At 34.1% G+C, this 21,530-nt stretch overlaps 1 protein-coding gene across 5 annotated transcripts in view; it reads right to left on the minus strand.

Annotated features, from left to right (window-relative positions):
- Positions 1–21,530, minus strand: part of GULP1 (GULP PTB domain containing engulfment adaptor 1) — a 152,782-nt gene that overhangs the window by 20,192 nt on the left and 111,060 nt on the right. For 4 of the 5 annotated variants that reach the window (XM_082763740.1, XM_082763741.1, XM_082763744.1 and 1 more), the window contains 5 exons: positions 20,923–20,994; positions 12,485–12,583; positions 9,703–9,840; positions 7,954–8,070; positions 7,470–7,562 (listed from right to left, as the gene is read on the minus strand). In XM_082763740.1, coding sequence (XP_082619866.1) covers positions 7,470–7,562; positions 7,954–8,070; positions 9,703–9,840; positions 12,485–12,583; positions 20,923–20,994 — 519 coding nt within the window. The remainder of the gene's footprint in view (positions 1–7,469; positions 7,563–7,953; positions 8,071–9,702; positions 9,841–12,484; positions 12,584–20,922; positions 20,995–21,530) is intronic. The other variant, XM_082763743.1, reaches the window with a different exon arrangement.

The following is a 21,530-nucleotide window of genomic DNA, read 5'->3' on the forward strand; positions in this document are numbered from 1 at the left end:
CACAGAGCCTTTATGATTGATCCTAGAAAGAAAAGCAGAAGGAAAATGTCTTCAAATATTTGATTTAAGAACCATATCCAACCAACTCTTCTGTTGGGGCCAAGTTCTAATTTATACCTCAAAAACAGGTTTGCATCATTAAAGCAAGGTTTTAGAGAAGGACAGATTCATCTTTGAAACCTAACAGAAGGAACTGAGCATATGAGCTTCTTCTTGGCTAGAGTAGGAGTTTACACACGTGGAAGGCAGGAACTGGGCCTGTGCTACAGGTACCTTGCATAAAACCACTCTGACTTGCCCTTGCCCAGAATGAAGCAGTGGTAGATATGTGCAGCAAAAATGTCTAAGTCTACTTTCACTCTCTTTATACAGTGTTAGATATCTGATACGATGTGTTTATTTCATTAGAAGTTTGCATAACTCCAGAAGATCAGGAATTAATCAATGATTTTAAGCTTTTTTTTTTTTTTTTTTTTTTTTTTTCTTTCTCCCCATTATTATGTATAAAATGGAACATTTAAAATCCTTTTGAACTGAAACTTAGTTGCTTGCTTCATTTTCCATATACAAAAGTCAGGTTTAGGGCCTGGATATCCAAATTTAATAACAATGCCATACTTAGGAAAACATTAACAAACACCACAAAATTCTCTATTTCAAAATTTGCAGTTTATAAGAAAAAATATTTTTATTGCAATTATAAAGAATAATAATGTATTGGAAATTATAGAACTGAGGATTTGGAATGGTAATGAGTAAAAGAAAAAATATCCATATTATTATTATTATTATTATTTTTTCAAGAGTGTTACCAGGCTACAAGCAGATGACTTGGAAAGCATTTTTCTTCCACTGCCATGTAATACTTGCTGCTATACATATACACGGAAAAAATAGAACTCTTAAAAATAAATACTGGAAGATACTAAATATAAACAGTCAAATTAAAGAAGTAAAATATTTCCCTAGAACGCAAAACAGAGAATGAATAGTTTCCATTACAAAAGTAAGTATATCACATGAAAAATAACCAAAAAAAAAAAAAAACACAACACAAAAACATATAGAAAGCAGTAAAATGCATATAGGATGGAAATCAGCAAAACAATATGAATGAACTGGATACACAATATTATAAAATTGAAGGAGTAGAAAATAGGGAAAGAAAAACATGAGCATATTCCCATTTGGTACTCTCAGCAGAAATATAAATCAAGTGATGTGCCTAGACACATTCCAAAAGTGTTTTCTGAAATAACTGAAATAAGCATACAGGGTTTTTTTTCCTCTCTCTTTTTTTTTTTTTTTTTTTTAAACACTTCACACACACATTAAATGAGGGCAACAAGTGCAGATGGCCCATGCTCTAATTCACTACTAAACATTAAAAAAAGGTCTGATAAATCAACATCTTTAATGCTCTGGACTTGCAAAAAATAAATAAATGAGGTTTTGGCAACACTACCACAGTAAGAAGTATTCACCAGGCACCTACATATTACATAGTCTGTAGTCTTTTCATAGTTGCAGTCTATTAGTCCTTTTCAGAAGACTCAGAAGACTTTGATTTTTCTCTCTTTAAATTTCTTATCCTGGATAATCTTTTTTTTTTTTTTTTTTTTTTTCTCTCTCTCTCCTGCCTAAAGTTGGTGTTAGGATATTATCCCAACTTAACTTTCTTTTCTTAACCATATTGGTCAAGGAGAAAGCCTTCAACGTACATTTGAGAAGTGTCAGACATGCCCAAAATAGATTAACAATTTCTTATCTTATTAGAGGTTCCTTAGTGGCCTACAGTGTTTTACTGTTCAGTCTACTAAATAAAACCTGCTGGTGCTGTATGTACGTAACCACAACCCACATCAAGGCCTTGTGTACAGCTATCCCAGGCTGTTCACTAAATAACACCAACAGTATAAATAGCACAAATAGAACAAACAAAACCAACAACATGTCACATCAATTAGTGCTCCCAGAGATGCACTGATCTTTGAAAGTTGGATTTATACATAGTAGCAGCATCCAAAGACTTATTTTGATATAAACTCAAGCAACCTCATCATAAGTAAATAACAAAATGAAAATCAGATTGTTCCCACATAATCAAGACCAAACGCTAGAAAGACCAGTGATTAATGTATTTCCAAACCACTAAAACAGATGAAAAGTAAACAGCACAGATACAAAAGTAATGGAAATTTTAGCTTTACATGCAAGGGAGTGAGAAAAAAGAGAAACATTTCCAACGTTTCCCATGGCGCATGTAAGTGCAGCTAACCATACTAAGACAACTGGACAGTATGCCCTTCACTGATTCATTCAGGATACGACAAAAAGTGACAGTTTCTGTTGCATAATACAAATATGTTGATACTTTAGTGTCTGGCTTGTAAAAGTTTCAGCAAGACCAGCATACTTAAAAACATCAACCCCAAAGGAGGAGAAAAACTAAGCAGTTTATTATTTACTGAACTTGCTAAACAACCTTAAATCTAAGTAGCTACAATACCCAGGGAGAAAAAGTATGCAGAAGATTGATAGTTTGATGTTTGACTTTCACAATCAATTTTATTTTTAAGTTTTGGTTATATGATATAGGTTTTTTTGTTTGGTTGGTTGTATTTTTTAGTTTCTCACTGCTTTTAATGGCTTCTTTTATCGGTTCAGAAAGAAGTTTGATTTTCTCATACAGTTTATGAACTGATAGAAAAGGCAGCTAACTCAGGTTGAGGTTACTTTGGCCATTTGTCTAGATTTAGAACAGCCAAACATTTTGTTAGTGATGCTAACAATCAAGAAACTTGAGAATTTTGACAGCAGATATATCCCTCAAAAGCAGAAGCCTACTTGCTGTCAGCACTTCACACCTGCTTAGGTGTTCCAGAAATGTGAAGGGCACATGACTGCGTTTTTTATGCATGTAATTTGCACCCATTTCAGTCTGCCAGAATTATTTTAAAATAAGTCCTCTAATAAATCCTTACATGGCCTGCAAAGCAGGAAGCAAGAAGAATCAGGAAAGCAGTTTTAGATTAGGTTTCCTTTTGTATTTCACAAAAGAGCCTATAGTTTGACTACATATGAACTCTAGAAAGAAAAGTCACTTTTTTCTCTAAAACCTTGTCATCATAATTTACAATTTTCATTAGTGGATTTTTTTTTAATGGAACAACTGAGAACTAACAACAAACACCAATTTCTTTTCATTATCATTGCCTAAAAAAGAATACAATTAAAACAATCAAACATGGATGCTTCAGCTGGTAAAACACTCTCATATGTAAGTTATCAATCTTCAAAAATATTTTTATTTCTGTGTTCACAGTGAATCTTTAGCTTATAATTCACTATTTGCATTTTCCTCTCTTCGTTAGACCACTGACAATTTTTGGAAGAGTGACTATGCATAGTATTCTTTAGACATGTTTTGTTATTAGAGAACTGCAAATTAAAAAGTTTTAGCATTATGTTTTGCAGATGAAGTGTTCTACATTATTACTCAAGAATTCAACACATGATCACATGACCAACTCCTTTTGGAGAGGTAAATCTGTCAGTAAAATCACATATTGCACTCTAGAATGGTACTACTAATTTGGTCTGAAGCATCACAGATATAAAAAAACATAAAGTACCATCTTTGATACTATAGAAAATTGTCTAAGAAAATCTTTAAAATACTTTGGAAGTAAAAGACTATCTGAATTTTTAGTCTTCATAGTAATATATTTGATCTTGAATACAATTCCAGCAAACAGCTTTTATGTACATCTTCATACGTAGTTACCAAGCCTATTTTAAATTATGAGTTAGCAAAGTTTATTTCAAATGACGATCTAGAGTCATCTGCTCAGAACCAAAGCATGCTGAGACCATTTTTTAATTTTTTTTTTCTCAACTGTGCAGTCATTTATTTAATCCTATACACACATTAATTTATACATCCACAGTTTGAATAAACTCAGTTTCTGTCTTTTGGATACCAAAGTCCCATCAGAAGACAAAATCTGATCTTTTTTTTATTGGAAAATGATCTAGGAATCAGAAGACCTGAGCTGTAGCCTCCCTGGCAGAAAAAGCAGAAAATGGCTTTTTGCTTGTTTGTTTGTTTGTTTTTTTTTTTTTCTAGCAACAGTGTCCAGGGTCAGTAAAATAATACAAAGAGAGTAGGACTTCAAGTTTCTAAAGGTATTTTTCACCTACTTCATTTCATTAAAAATTAACAGGAAAACTAATGTGTCTGGAGTAATTAAAGAAACCAAAATGAATAAATTTCAAGAGGAATCAACATGAGTAAAAAATGCTACACTGGTGCTGCAGGTAGACACAATGGAAAGAAATGGTTTTCAAGTGACAAGTGGGAAAGATATTCTATTCTAGATAGTTTAACAAAGAAAGCATGATAGTGGCATTGCTTGGTGTCTGTAACTGCGTTATTCCATGCTACAGGTGCAATAAGTACTTAGAAGTCCAAGCCTTCCCTCAAGTGGAAGAAGAAAACCACACACATTGTCAGCCTAAAATGAATCTGCTTAGATTGCATAGCTTACAGCTCCCTTCCATAGGGATGGGGATTGATGGAGAGGATGTAGCACACACATTTCAAATGTTTATATTTGTCATGTTCTGGGAACTGTCATCACAGCCCCTTGCAACATCGTGGACTTCTGCAAGAATATGCTTGTTTAATCAAGTTGCTAATGTTGACTGCTAAAGAGCTAAAGCACTTTCTGATTGCCAAGTGCTTCCAAGACCATACATTAATCACTAAAAGAAGAGCACAGTCAACAACATATAAGATAGGAAATCTTTTTCAGCACATCTGGTAAATGTTAAGAAACAGTTCAAGCAGTGTGCAAACAACCAAAAACAACCTATAAAGCATAAGGTCAGAAAATCCAAGGTATTATTTAAGCATAAACAGAACCAGCTTTACAACAATCTGTAGCTGGCTAGGGAAACTAAACATTTTGTTAGAAATTACTGTGCTGCCAGTTAATGGCACAAGTAATATTATCGGAGTAGGTATCAAGTATGAGAGCTTAAACTTGCCATCCCTCATTAAATGATCCGTAGAGCACAGCAGATCTAGACCACAGCACACAAAGTAACAGTAAACTGCACTGATACAGTCCATAGGGGGGAAAAAAAATCCTTAAGCTACTTCTGCTCTCTACTAATAGGAGCTGGGGCTTTACAAAGTCATGTATGAAATGATAGTTGATGTGAATTAAGTGTGTAAGATTTATTGCAAAATATAACAGACAATGAAATGTGCTATGAAATGTTCATAACTTCCTTCTTTCATACATGCTTGCTGCTCACATAGTAAAAGACAAAATATTTATCACCAAATCATATCTCCTGCCCTTCCAAGCATCCCGACTTATGGTTCCTTCATCAAACTCAGTCTTGGTAATATTTATGCTGCTTCTTCCTTACAGTGAAGATTTTCAACCTACATGTTGTATCTCTATGTACTTATAAGCTAGCACAATTGATGGCTTTAATTTAATTGATACAATCTAGTTTAAAGCAGACCTATTTGAATGATGTCTCTTGGTAAAGAACAAAAGTTGATAGTGTTTGGTGGATAAGACTAGGTTTCTATATACGATCTGAGAAAGACATTTTCCTAAAGATGTTTACTTTTTATTGTTGGGTGCACATCTCATCAAAAAATCACATAGGTTGGAAAGTGATCTAATCCAAACTCCTGATCCAGCAGGATGCATTTCACCGGAGCTGCTGAGGAACATGCCCAGCAAGGTTTTGAATATCTCCAAGGGTATAGATACCTCAGCACGTCTGGGCAAATTATTCCAATATTTATCCAGACAATTTATCTAAGACTATTTTATTGTGGAAGAAAAGTAGATATTAAGTAGGCTGTTAGTTGGCTCTTACTGCAATTCTAGTAATGAGAAAATTCAAAAAAATTAAATTAATGGTTAATATTTCAATATTAGTAATCATCAATAATTAATATATAATTTTGTTGTAGCGTGATATTTAAGCAATATACATATTCATTGTGCCAACAGAAATCAATAAAACACTACCTAGAGTTTACAAATAGCTGTTCCATCTTAACTCCATCTTTGATAACAGATAAGATACTACAGAATTAAAAGAGAAAAGAAACATGAGTGCATGCTACACACACTACAGGATATTTTTCTTCGTCATTATTAATACATTTCTTTAATTTTTTGCTACATGCATTTACCTAGTTTATTAATTTAAATGAAGGAGAACCATGCCCATCATAAAAGACTTCAGAGTCTGTTTAATTTAATTAAAAAATCATTTATATTCATAAATAAAACAAATTAGCTTTAATTATAATTAAGGAAAATAGAATATTTTACCAAATTGATTTTAAATGTAGAATATGGGAAAAAAGTTTATCTCCTTTTATTGAGTAATTCATAAGTGATAAGACATCCATAATTAACAGTTTTAACTGTGGGAGTTACACAAAATATTTATAATTTGTGCTCTCTCTACTAAATAGACTTTAGAAAAATGAAGTGACCTTGACTTTTCATCATGTAAACAAACATCTAATCAATATCAAGGAAGCCTATAGACACTACTGAAAAATTGTCATCACTATCAACATACTTTTACATTGCCCACATTTTTGAACATCCATTTAAAGATAAATGGTGCAAATTCAGGATGGGAAAAGGTTGGCCAAAGGTATACAACTTAAAAGCAGTATGTCTTTTTCTAAGATTTTAGTATAAGTACATAAAGAAGCTCAATTTATTTCTACAGTTACCTAACAGTGTGTAGGGAGAATAGGCTTTTAAGAATGGGAGAGTCATTAGGCTCAATCTGTAATGCAACTTGCATTTTTAGGGGTCCTGCCTAGACACAAGACACCATCAATCAGTCATTTAAAAATAGTTCTGTCATCTATAGGAACTAGAACAAGCATTAGAAATTTTGACTGTTGAGGAACCCTTAGGTGATCCTTTTTACCTGGCATGGTAATTCCTGAGGCCCTAATGACTCCTTGAAAGACAGACAAAAGTTTTTAGAAGTCATTCAGAAAGTGGGAGGTGTAAGTAACGATATGCTTGTGACAGAAAGTTTGTAGAAAAAAAAAAACAAACACAAAGCAGTGTTCTCAAACCAGATGCTTTCCGTTCAAAACAGAGTTCTTCATCCTTAGCTAGCGTGCTTAGATATCTGCAAAGGAGTATTTACAGTCTTTATGCAGCAACGAATAGGTGTGACAAGACGCTTGAAGAACTGCAAAGTATTGAGACCGCCATTTGCGCTTTTGTTGTGTCACAATCTTACTGTTACTTCAGTACTGCATTTCTACAGATTTGTGACATGATCACTTGTGTTAATCATAATCACTGGAAACAGCATGGATACTAATAATTATCTAAACACAGATGATTATAAATTTAGAATAGCGTTACATATAGGAGTTATGTTCTTGTACTTACTGGAGATGCATGTACTTGTGTTATTCTCAACTGATTTTCCAAATCCTGAACTTTATTCTTCAGTTCTGTGTTTTCAGTTTCTAATTCTTGAATCTACAAAGCAAGTGGTTATTGCAACAGCTATTGGGATATTCATTCATTTCAACAATATCTATAAACTTGTCCATTTACAATAAGCTTTATCTGAGTTTTGGTAATTTAGAAGTAATGCTTAGCCACTTATCTGATTACAAAAAATAATTAACTCTGAACATGTGATTGTTATATATTTCAACATTTCATTTCTGTTAGTCACTTCAAAAAGATGGAAGAACAAAATATTGTTTCATGCTTATCAGGTCTTTATTTAGTTTTAAAGTATCTGTTGAAATTCTGAGAATGAAATGAAATTCTGAGAATGAAAATAATGCTGTCATAGAAAACATTACATAATTACAGCAGAATGTTCCTTTTATCTCTTTAGAAATTATAGTTCAAAACTTACTCTTTTCTGTAAACCTGCTATTTGTTTTCTTGTCTCAACATCTTTTCCTCCGGATTCCAGAAATTTTCTGTAAGCCAAGTCAAACGCTTGACCAATTGTTAAAGTTATCTCTTCTGCCTTCACATAAAACAAATTGAAAGTAGTGCATTAAAAATATTTTTATAATTACTTTCATTTCAGATGATCACAAAATACTTTACACAATGTATCTCATTCAAAGGTTTTGCTTCATCTATCATGAAATCCACACTGAAAGGAGCATGGCAAAAACCCCTTGGCAAAGTACAGAAAGCATGATGAAAGCAACATAAAAATATCCCAGCCTCTTCTCCATCTGCATGACATTCAGTAGAGGTGTGTGAAGATCTCAGGTCTAGAGGAAGGGGAAATTAATGCCTCTCTCTTAACTGGGAAACAAAAATAAAACCACCTTTACAGAGAAAATACAAGAAACTATTTTAAGCAAATTAGACTGAGGAAAAAAAAAAAAAAAAAAAAAAAAAACTTAAACAGGACTGCTTTAGAGAATAACTGTTTAAGTTAGTAAAAGAACAGTGTAATGGATACGGAGAGTATGCAGTCCTAGTTATCTTCTTGGAAAGGGGGCTGATCCTTTGAAATCTGAGGGTGCTAGTGAACAAAGAGTGAAAGAGAAGAAGTACAGTGAGTGGAATATCAGGGCAGAGGGAGGAAAAGGAAGGTTAGCTTGGAAGACAAACATCATCAGTGTGCAGAAACTGTAAGGCCAATTTAAAATCACAGGAATGTGTGTAAAAGAGACAAGATAGAAATGGGAGGAGGAATGAACAGATGTGTACTGCAATTCTGAACAATGTCTACGTAATAGAATGATATATAATTACATGTCAATTCTATATAAGTGAATATGCAACTCTTTTCTAAAAAATAAAAATAAAAAATTATTTCCCTAGTGTTTTCTTTGTATATCTTAGCTACTGCAGAACAAATCAGAAAGAGAGGCTCTAGATAACAAAAAAAAAAAAAAACAAAAAACAAAAACAAAAACAAAAAAACCCTGCAACTAAGCATCTGTTTTTGGTGTTGATTCCAGTATTTTTTGTTAATTACTTTCTGCCAAGGAAAACACATGAAACGTTTCAAATAGACATCATTTTGCTCATTTCCTATCCTGAAGTTTATATACATATATTTTCTGCTATTACACATTACTGAGCAGCTGCCCTGCTTTATCTCAGACATGAGAGAATGTCAGTGGTTGGTGAAACTAATTCTCTGGTAGCGGATCAAGGCCCTAAAAACTTGACAGACGTGGCAAGGGGAGGGAGGAAGGACAGAGAGGGGAGACTGCTGTAATAAAAAAATTACAAAAAACTGAGAAAGAGAGGCTGAGGCAGACACATCAGCAGAAGAACCTGCGACAATATCTCAACCACAGGGTTGCAGTAATCTCTGCAAAACAGCTGTGCAAACAGTTCAAGCTTGGTGGGATGCACTCTGTTCTCTGAGAGTTTTTCACATCATTGGCATAGGATATTGAGCTGGGGAGTAGGGATTGTCCCAGAAAACCATCTTAGACCAAAAAAGAAAAAGACTCTCCTTTAAATTAATGCATCTAATTTACAAGGCACTATATAAGAAAGGTTATATCAAAGAGAACCCAGTGAGCAAGCAGGCAATTTGCCTTTGTTAACCATTCTTGCTTTATCTTAAAAGCAAATGCCATAACTGGCACCCACATTCTTCCAAACAAGAATCTTGCATACTTACACACTTTTCACTGTCAAATACATAGCACAGATGCTTATTTGATTCTGAGTCTTTGCATATAAATGTAAATATCCTCTTGTCAGTTTTATCATCAGCACAAAATGATATCCTATGGAGTTGGCAATTGTGCTGAACCTCCTGCAAGTAAAAATAAAGATTATTTTCAAGGAAGTGCTTGCATACTTGCTTGGGATACAGAAAATCTCTGTATATGAGAGAGCCTAAGAAATAGACGTAAGAGTATAACAGAAGTTAAACTCATCTTGTCTAACCATTTTTATTGAATGTAAGCAGGAACTTTTTCTAGAAAACTTCTTTTTTATTTTATGTTGCTTTGTGTCCTTGTGCAGCATGATCAGGGACTGATTACGTAAAACACTTTGTTCTTTACCCAGATGCAAACCATCTTCAGATTTCATCATCTCCCAGGTTTTGCTAAAATAGTTGTACTAAAATGAGTCATTACCTTTTTACCGTAAGTGCAGAAAACAAAAATAAAATGAATTATCTAGATACAGGACATTGAGAAATAAAGTAGAAATCTAAGTAATGTCTTATTTAAGGTGTAATATAAATAGCTTTTAACATTACTATTTGCATATTGTAGACTCTGTGTCTCATTTTCCACTAGAAAGCATGTACAAGCTACTTAAAAAGTTGCAGTTGCAATGTTCTTCAGCTAAGAGAGCTTGATGAGACTGAAATAAAAATCAAAAAAAAATTGTTGTTTTTCTTCAAGTCTCTTCTTGGTATTTTATTTTATTTGGCTTATTACATGGGAAAGCAGTATTTGCTTTAAAGGAAAATATGCAGTTTAGATGTGAACTATTATCTATGGAAAAAAAAGTTTCTGTGCAGCACTAGGTTTCCAGATTGCAATTAACTCATAAACAAAGACATGCCCTCTCTGCACTCAGCATTTTATCCAAAAATGTACCATATGGCCAATCTTTTCCCCTTCTCTTCCCCTTGCCCTAACTGGGTTCTCCTTTCTCAATCTTTACAGTTATTCTTCTGTGCATCCTATTTCTCTAGTGTCCCAAAATCTGTCACACAAATTCTTCTCATTATAGGTCTTAACAGAGTTAATTATAATACCACATACTTGTTTTGGCTCTTTTAGGTTCATAGATCTATTTCAATTTTTCAATATTTTCTATTTCTAACTATTTCAAATCATTTAAGGACAGAACTATTAATTTTTTTTAGTTCCCCTTTTTTGAATATTAAATATGGAATGATACATGAGCAGGACTCCTGTTCCTACCACAATTAATAGTCATCACATGAGCAACAACCAATATTCCTCTGTAATGATACTGATGTTTCAAAAACACACTAAAAAAATATTGTAGTCAGTGATGATAATATAGAATTCAAGTCATTTCCTAAAGCATCATTAAAACTTGCAAAAAGAAAGAAACCTTGATTCACATTTGCTATTACACATAGCTTTAAGAAAAGAAAGAGGAGAGGTAAAAAGACTGCTCAGAGCTGATAACCACTGGAGTTTGTACTTACAAAGTTGTAATGAGATTAAAATGCTCCTATTCCCCTTTCTGTCTTTTTTATTTATTTATTTATTTATTTTTTCTCATTTAAAACTGTTATTTTGAAATGGCTTTTAGCAGAACATGGGGTTTGGTACTCCCTTCTACCATACGACATAAGGAAGATGCAAAAACTGCAATGAAGTTGACATGGATATTTTTATCCTTTGTGCTTATGAATTACTGAATTGTGGTTGTATCACAAGTTTGAAGAGAAAATAGGTTGCAAGTAGATACAGTCCTGAACCAAAACCACTTTTTCTCCAAAGGCAGTACCACTCTCTGAATGGCCATAACTATTCCATGAGTAAAAAGTAGCAACAAACAGTTCATTCTATTCCAAAATTCAACATATGCACAAAAGACTTAAGAACACCCATATGTTACAAATTGCTGACTACGGAATAATTGCTCATTTAGCTAGATCGTATTTATGTCATTCTTCTTTGAAGTCTGTGAGAAGGATGTTTTGCTTAGTATGTAACCCTTTCCAAAATACCAGAGCAAACAAACAAACCAAAAGCCCATCAGTGGGATGACACAATGGACCACAACTACTGAAAAGGCAGGAATTGTTAGATGAAAAACATACAGTAGTCCTTATGGCCCAAAGCTTACAGACAAATGGGTAAGACCTGAAAAACATATGCATTCTCGGGAAGGGGGGGCACAATAATAAAACCCAAAAATACCAGAAGGGAAGAAAAAATTGAACGAGTTAAAGAAAGTGAGGTGCAATTCCAAAGCAACATCATGAGGAATGAGTCACTGCAAACAAACCATCTCCTCAAATTCACGAAAAACACCTACGTGGAGGCACCTACACCATGGCAACCACTTGGAATGGAATTCACCACATGCATATTAACATACAATTAACATCTTCCTCAGGGTTTAAAAGTCCTGGTATGGAAGCATTATAAAAATTAAATCCCACATTAGCTCAAGTCTGTATTTCTGAGCATCATGTACCTTCTTGGGAAGATGTTACAGAATCACAGAATTTCTAGGTTGGAAGAGACCTCAAGATCATCGAGTCCAACCTCTGACCTAATGCTAACAGTCCCCACTAAACCTACATGTTGTAAGAGGAAATGGCATTTTAAGGCAATGTTTTCATCAACGGAATAGCTTTCATTGTAATTGTTTTTAACATATAACAATAAACATTAAAAGCAGCAAAAGCCATATATAGTTACTGCTTTAGCATCACAGGTAAGTATGTCTCTTACCTTTGTTTTTGGATCTAAAATTTTCACTCCATAGATGGAAATTTGTAATTCAACTTTGGGAGTCTTCTGGCCTTCGGATTTCTTGATATGTCTTGCAAACTACAAAAGGAAAGCATTACAGCAATCACATCACTAATAAATTTATTTATTTATAATTACTTCTCATTTCCTCTTAACTCCTGCGAACTGGGGCTTTCCTCTCAAAAGAGGAAACAAGCTCTTACAAACACCACCAACCATTCCCAAAGTCATATTGGTCACACTATAGCATTTCTGATTGCATGCTATAGAATATTCCTATGCTTAGGAAACTATAATTTTAAATTATTTAGCTGATTCTCTTGAAAATATTACCTTTAATTTATGCACTTAATTTACAGCGTTACATCAGATTACTAGAACAGTAGAAATATGAAAACCTTCAGACAGACAGTTTGTTAACTGCTTGGTTGTTAGTGAGCATTATTATTTTTTCCACATTACACTAATCCTATATGCATTTCCATACAAAATCATGAAAGGTAAGTATCATTTATTTTAAGAAAATTAATTCTTTTAAACAGGTTCAGTGTGAAACCATTACAGCTGTCAACACAAATATTTGATTTATCATATTCTCAGGATCTATTTGCTAACAGTTCACTAGATGATAGCTAGACATTTCCTACAACTGGGTCATAAATCCTATTTAATATATTTTCCATCCTTTTATAAATCCTTTTTTAACAGCTGGATCTGACTTGCCTTTCCTTCATGAACACTGTGTACAAAATAAACAAAGAGCCTAAAATTTGCTACTCTTGTCAAAGGAAGTGTCACGAACTTAGGTAACTTTCTCAGCAAAGATATGGCACTGCTTTGCACTTTGCTCTGTTACCAGCCTTTTTCCTCTCCAGTCTTTGACAGTTGGGAAAGTTCCTTTTGAATGCATAAATAAGGACAATAACTCACTGAGAGCCAGAGGAGCTGGAGTCTCTGCTTGGCACCTATTTGAACACACTCGAAGTTGTATCATGCTTACAAGTTAGTTAAAAACAAACCAAAAGAACTACAAAAAAAAAAAAAAAAAAAAAAAAAAAAGCCCACCACAGTGAAAACCCCACACCACTCTCAGAAGTGACCCTTAAATCTTACTAGCCATTTTGTATTTCAACAGCTGGAATTGCTATAGTCACTGACCAAATATTTCATGAAGGTTTGTACATGATGACTTCCTAGAGAAAACCAGCTGTTCAAAAGTTCAGCAAAGCTGAACTAATTTTTTGTTCTGCCTGTCTTCAGTGTCATGCATTCAGCTCTTGCAATTTATATGTTCTTTTACTCCTACTTGTCTTCAAGCACATTTCTCACATATTTAAAGTACATTCTAATACAGTCTAATAACAATCCCATAATCTTTATTTTACTTAAGGTGGGTCATCAAATATGAAGTTTTTATTTTAAAAATATAGGTTTAATTGAAGAAATGAAACACAGGTTTAAAGGCATTTTGGCTATCAGAATTTTTTGACTTTATAATATCAGTATTTTTTGACTTTTTAGGAAACTTCAAAGTTGCTGTAAGCAAAATATTTTTCTTTAATAAAAATTAATCCAACCCCTCCTTCCCCAGAGACTTAAACGTTATACTACCAGTTAAACCTGTTTGATTTTTATGCCTCTGCTTTAAAAATATGTGATAGGCCAACAAAAGTTTTATTAGCATAGACTTTTTTTTTTTTTTTTAAAGATTAATATAAAATTAAATCATCTTTCAGATCATTTTCAAACCTTTGTATTTTATTTTATTTTAGCTTTCCTTTCTGATTCGTGGTTTGATTATAAACTTTTAGGGGGTAAAACTTCAAGGATACACATTCTGCCTTTTAACAGTACAACTGGGCTCTGTGCTCGGCTCACTCTGATACATGTAAAACTGAATGACCACAAAACATACGCATCACCTGGAAAGCCTGGGCATTTCAATTCCCAATGCACATCATATTGCACAAAACCAAACCTACCCCATAAATAATAAACCTGGAGCATGCAATGACTTGGAACAGCCTTGAACCTGAACGAACGCTAGCTTCCTGGCCCCATTCATTTTAAGGTATGCGTGCACAAGTATTTCTGTGCAGTAGTTAACAAGAAGGATAAATAATATTTAATTTTACTGAGTTAAAGCAATAGTGCATGTTAAGAATGTTGATGAAAGGCTTGGGTTTCCAACTTTAATAATCTCATCAAGGACCTGAACAGCTACAACATGAAAACATTTTTAAATAAGTGAATCTGCGTAACTTACACAAGTTTTAGAGCAGCTGGCCAAAGCTTGCTCCAAGTAGTCAAGAAGTCTTATAACACTGAGGAAGTTCCAGAAGATGATTCCTGCCAATACTAAATAAGGGTCAACAAACTGACCCTACCACGTCTCTGCTCCCAAAAGGTATACATAAGGTTCAAGAACTGAAGAACTTAAGCAAAATGAAATTAATGATGACCAAAAAGCTTTTTTAAATTAAAAAAAAAAAATGCATCTTGTCAGAATAGACAAGGTATTTGACTAAGCTTTGCATGCCATTATATTTAGGAAATGAAGCAATACAAAGAAAGTATTAGTGAAGTTAGTCTCCAGATGCAGTTATAAACAGGAAATTGTCATTGGTCAGATATGTTTCTAATGTATTCCAGCAGGGTTTATTTCTTAAGCATGTCAGTATTGAAAAATGACCAGGAAGAAAATAATTACTAATAAAATCTGCTGGCTGAAAAATTTAAAAAAAAAAAGATGAAAAAAGATGAAAAAATGAGACAAAAAGATACTAATGATCTCTAGTGAAATCTCAAATCATTACAGAGCAAGTTTGCAGAATAGCAATACAGATCTAGTGGCAAATAATGTAAAGAATACATTGCCAGTATGCAAACAAGCCACCTCTGGTGCAATAACAACTCTGCAATCATACATGTGGGAACAAAATTTCTTTCTTTATAGATTAACCTACAAAGAAAGAACTGAGTAAGTCTTGGTGTCACAGTGGGCTTTCAATAAGCTGTAGACTCTTCTCATGATGCAATGATCAGGAAGAATAATGCAATCCTTGGATATTTTGAATCAATCTTTAAGAAGGCCACAGAGGATGCAATGTATCAGCTGCTTGTGAAACCACAACTCAAATTCTACATTCTGAAGTTTTCAAATTCAGAGGAATGTTGACCAAATGGAGAAAACTTACTAAATATTTGCACAAGTTAGCAGAGGGCTGGAAAGGCACTTTATAAGCAGCTCTATCAACTACAGAAATGGTGCAAATCAAAAACAAGTTAATCATGGAAGACGTAAGGAAAAGAATCTCTTCACCATGGATATCCAAGAGAGATGACCAAGCTTTTAAATCAAAGGTTTACTGAGATCAAGTGACTGAAAAGTACATGTCAATCTGTACAATTGATAGTTACAATCTGTAGCTATTGTAGCTATTTTCTTAATGCTTTTCCTGCCCACTCCCTGATCTATGATAATAACAGATACCATACAGATACAGACAAGTAATTTTATTTGTATCTGACCTCTTCAGAATGTCTGGTTCAGCCACCTCCCAAACTTGCATAGGTTCTGACCAGCAGACCTGAACCCATACACAGGTATCTGCCACTTGACTATTTTCTCCTCTCCCTATTACTTCTACGTGTTCATTCTTGCTAACATGGACTCTCAGGGGCCTCTGGACACAAGAGTTTTACACTCCTAATTTTGTCCTTTCAGCACACGTTGTAAATGAAGTAATATTTGTAGCTCACGCAGTAACAACATTATTTAAGAGTGTAAAAATCTGTAGCCTCCCATTGGCATAAAAGTGGACAATGATACAAAATTATAATGAATCATAGCATGGCTTGGGACGAGATACAACGGTCCAAATTCTTAAGCAGTTAGCTTATACATATACTGTTCTCAGGCAAGACACCCAAATTTGGCCCAATCATAGTATGAGCAGCTCAGTAGAATGTGATAGTTTTTATTTAACTGCTTTAGAATTAACATTGTATTTTAATAAAGTTTAAAATAATTTAATTCCCTTTAAAGGGAAGCAAGACATACAAATCAATCCATTTTCTATTGCATCATTTTGCTTTTAAATGAAAGAAAAAACTTCCATATGTCTTATCTTTTATTAAAATAGCATTTTCATATTATTATTAAAATATATTTGAAATGCTTATGGCATTAAGCTTTAGTAAACTGCAATCAGAAGGCCAATTAGAAACAACATGAGGAAAATAAACATTTCAAAATCAGAGACAGCAGCTTCAGTTAAAAAAAATAGCGGTTAAAAACTTTTCTGCCAAAATCAATTTTAACTTATGCATATCAAATCTATGTGCTTTTATTTAATATATACACCTCTTTTGGTGATTAAGAAGAACCATCAAACGTCAAAGGTGGAAGTTTCTGTGATTTGGGTGCTAATCTTCAGCCGAGGCTACAAAGGTTCGATTCCTTCATTTTACACAGACTTCCAGTGTGTCAGACACCACACGTGCCACTTCATGTGAACATCTTTAAAGGTGTCTGTTGGGGGGTAACATAGTTATCTAAGCTGAAAGACAGCTTTCTACCACGCTTTGAGAAGATGATTTTCCTCTACTTTTTCATCACAACATTCACTATAAAGAGATGTCTGTGGTGGTTTTACCGTGCTGGGCAGCTAAACCCCACAACCGCTCTCTCACTCCCCCTCCTTTAGATGAGGAGGGGGAGAAGTAAAGCAAAGAACAACTCACGGGTTGAGATAAGGATAATTTAATTAAAGGGAAATAATTATAATAATTAAATAAAGACTACCATGAACTAAACAATTTAACTAAGGGGAAGTAAAAGGGAAAAGGGGAAAAAGGGAGGAAAACAAACAAACAAAATAAATGAAAGCTATATGGAAGTGCAGAGGAAAGAAATTACTCTCTACTTCCCACAAATGAGCGATGATTGACCACGTCCTTGAAGCAAGGCCTCAACGCACGCAGCCGGTGTTCGAGAGGAGGACCGACGTCTTCTCAACGAGAGCCCACCCCTCCCCTCTTCTTCCTGTTTCCACCTTTTATTGCTGAGTGTGACACCACATGGTATGGAATATCCCTTTGATTGGTTTAGGTCAGCTGCCCTAGTGATGTTTCTCTCCTCACTTTTTTGCCCACCCCCTAAGAGGGTTAGAGAAAGGCCCAATGCTGTGCCACTGCTGCTCAGCAGTAGACACAACACTGGTGTGATAACACTGCTGTTCCAGCTACAAGTACAGAGTACGGCACTGTATGGGCTGCTGCTGGGAAAGTTAACATTCCAGCCAGACCCAGTACAATGTCTGATGAGAACAGTCACCATTTCTTCTAGGTCATATTATGGTCCAAGCTCTCATGCACATCTTATGTGGATCTAATGAAATTATGAATTTTCAGGTGGCTTCAAAGTGATTAGTGCCACTTACATAATCTCTGTTCATTCATAATCACTGAGCAGGAAGGTGGGTAAAAGAGAATAGCCATAACTCAAACAAGAACAGCCCGAAACACAAGTGTTTACTTCCAGCTTTTCCCTAACCCTGCTCCACAGTACTTTCTTACTAGGGGTCTGGTTATGCTGCCCTTTCCATCTGTTGTGCTGATATTGCAATCTCTTCTCACCTCTGGCAACCCTTCAACTTTTTGACAAGGTCCAAATTCATTTCTGCAGACTAATTGAAACATTATGTCCCTCCTTAATTGAAATAATGTATCATTTTACTTTATTTTATCAAGTGTGATTTGACTTTTACACATTTGACTAACAGACTTATTCTGATCCAACATCTTGGTACCACTTTGCTGAGTATTTATTTCATTTTATAGATTTAAATAGAAAACTGAAAGGAAAAAATTGTTTGTAATAAATTATGAGAACAGTCCCCCTTATCTTAGAAATTAAAAAGCACACTTGAAAGTTATTAGTGTACAAATTTCTTCTTTGTCCTGCAGTACTGCCCCAAGTTTGAGAATACAAGTGAAAATCCTGAATAAATGAAAACTTTGGACAACCTTCCAGAAAAATTAAATAGAGATACTTGAAGCAACTGTAGATTCAAAATTGCAACTGAACCAGAAAAATTAGCAAGTATTTATATAGTAGTAGTTGCATTTGCGATTAAAAAAGTAGAAAGAAGCATCAAGAAAATGTAATTTTTTCCAAGTGATTTTATTTTACTGCAGAACATGAGCTCCACCTGCTGGTGAAAGCAAGTTCAAGGAGTTGCACGCTAGTTTTGTGCAAAACTTTATTTTGGCAAGTGAAAAATTCTTTGTGTTGTATGAGTGGAAAGCTTTTGATTTAAAGTAGTAAAGAGTTTCATTACAAATGTATTTGCTCATATAGTTTGATGACATGATGAAAAATGGCTTACAGTGACAGTATTCAAAAGGTTGTTAATGCAATGTGCTCCAGTTGTAAAAATAGCTCCATGTGTTGTCGTATTTTTTTTTTTTTTACTGCTAGCTATTAATTTTCATCAAAAAAGCTGTAATTAACAAAACTGTGATTAAAAACAATCTGTATGTAATCAAAAATACAACAACAGAAGCTACATACTTTAAAATATATATATAGCAACTCTCTCACTCCAAAAAACACTAAGAACTTTTCCTTTCAATATAAGGCATTAGCTTTCGAGCTGTTTTGCTTTTTAAAAAACAAAACAAAACAAAAAAAAAACACATAAAAAAATAACATTCTCAAAAATAAGTAAGAGATTTGTGTTAATAATAACACTTAGTATCTCTACGCTTCTCTTCAAAGAATTCAATACAGAACATAAATCAACATTTTATGTTGTAAGTATTCAATAGCTCGAGGATTGCTTCAAACAATCTGTTTTTATTTGCTCTCTGAAATTCTGTTCCAATATTTTTCATTTGTTTCCAGAAATTGTCTTTAATTACTTTGATATTTCTAATCAGCTTGAAATTATATGAGATTCCATGTAATATTTGTCAATTAAGCTCCGAAATTCCAAGTCTGAAGAAAACATTGCCACTCTGTCAGCAGTGATGCTGACACACATCTCTGAGGTGGTTTATTTAGGTAACACACATAAAAAGTTAAGACAGCTATTTATATACTCTACCAGCAGAAGAAGAATATACTAAAAATTCTTCCTTGAAAATTTTCATGCTAGGCTGCCAAATGTTTTTGCCCAAGAAAGGAACCTTCATGCATGTCAGAGAACAGGTGGTTGAAATCCTGGTTTCAGAGCAAAGTATTTTAAGGGACCAAATCTTATAATCCAACATACCAAAAACCTGTAGTGTTCAGTAAATGCCCAGGGTATTGTGGATCCACCAGTGAACTGTCTTGATAGACAGGGACACTCAGCAGATGCTTTACTTTACGAGGAGTCTAAGATAATATCTTAAAAATGAAATTGAAGCTTCCCCATGCCAGGCTATTATACTAACATTATTTTTGCACTGAATTATCTTTATTCTGCATAGTGTTATTGAATAAATGGAAAGCATCCAACACAACAGCTTTCACTTCACTATTAGCTGTAAACTGTGTAAGGTACCTACAAAACCATACACTGTTTCTGCTTGCAGTATGCTGCTTCTGTTAAAAAAAGGATACCTACATACACTTACACTGGAAAACATCTAGGCGTTAATGTCTGACAACTTGCAATACAGTACATCTTTTTGGCATAAAAGACTAAGAATTGACTAAGCTAGTCCTTAAAGGCAGCTGTACTCTTTTTAGAAGAGCAAAATGACAGTGACGAACTGTTTCAATACAACTGAACATAATTACTATGCAGTTGTGTAAAGAAAGCTTATTCAAGGGAACCCTCAATCTTACAAGTTGAAATACACAAAGTGTGGTTCATGCCCTTACTCCCCTGCCTCCCCCTTCCCCCTTCCCCTTCCCCCCCCTTTTTTTTTTTGTAATTATGGTAATAATACAGAATCAAGATTTTCCATACAGACTCCCTAATTTTCCATACATTTCAGAAGGGCTCTTGTTTAAGTGAACACTGAAAATCCTAGAAGTAGTCATGGAAAGTACAATAACAGGCAGAACAATTTTTACAGCTAAATAATAAACCAATGCTCCAGTAGCATATTTAGCAGCTCAGCACAAACCAGCACAATTCAACTGTGAGGTGACTTAACAAACAAATCAAATCAGCATTTCCCACCACAATTCATAGCATTTGGAGAGCTTTAAAGATATTGGCTGTCACTAACAGTAAAGTCAAAGTTGTATCTAATAATATGGATACAACAGGGAAATGTCTACATGGCAGTGAAAAGACAAGTAAAAGTAACTGCTTCCAGAACTCATTAATTTATCCGGAAACACCTGCAAAGTGTCTTATCTGTGTGAATAGCTTAAGAATACATTCTATTTGTCTTTCATCACAAAGGTTCCTTACCTTTAACTTTCTAACTGCATCTCTGACAACTTCTGTGCCTTTGGGCTGCTCTACCTCCGTGCTGCCAAGAAACTGAAAACAGTGTAATTGTGAGAAATAAGATAGGCCCGACTCAAGTAAATATACTTCTCAACTATTCCCAAATAATATTTTGGAAAGACAATCATTTCAATAGTTATTAACATATCTGTACATAGCTATTCATAATCAAGAGAGCAACAAGAATTAAATTATAGTCAGACAAACAAGAGTTATTAAAAGCAACTTTTAAAACCATTTTATATATCTTGATCCTACAATAAGTCTTGAATTACAGGTTAAGTACCTTCTTCCATTGGGTAACTATCATTCTGGTAATCTCTCTTTTACAAAATAATGAAAACATACAAAAACAGGGATATAGGATAATTCCCATTGATCAAAATGGGACAATGATTTGGATTAGGTAACTAAAAATTACATACCATGGTACAAGACAAACTAAAAAGGACTGATTCTAGTCTTACAGCTGCTTGGTATGGTAATTTCATAGATTTAAAGGAAACAGGTCCTAACATATATTAAGGCTCGTAATCAAAAAATTTTTAATACAGGTTACATTTTTGTTT

The sequence above is a fragment of the Aythya marila genome, assembly GCF_965140915.1.
Source record: "Aythya marila genome assembly, chromosome: 6".
Taxonomy (NCBI): domain Eukaryota; kingdom Metazoa; phylum Chordata; class Aves; order Anseriformes; family Anatidae; genus Aythya; species Aythya marila.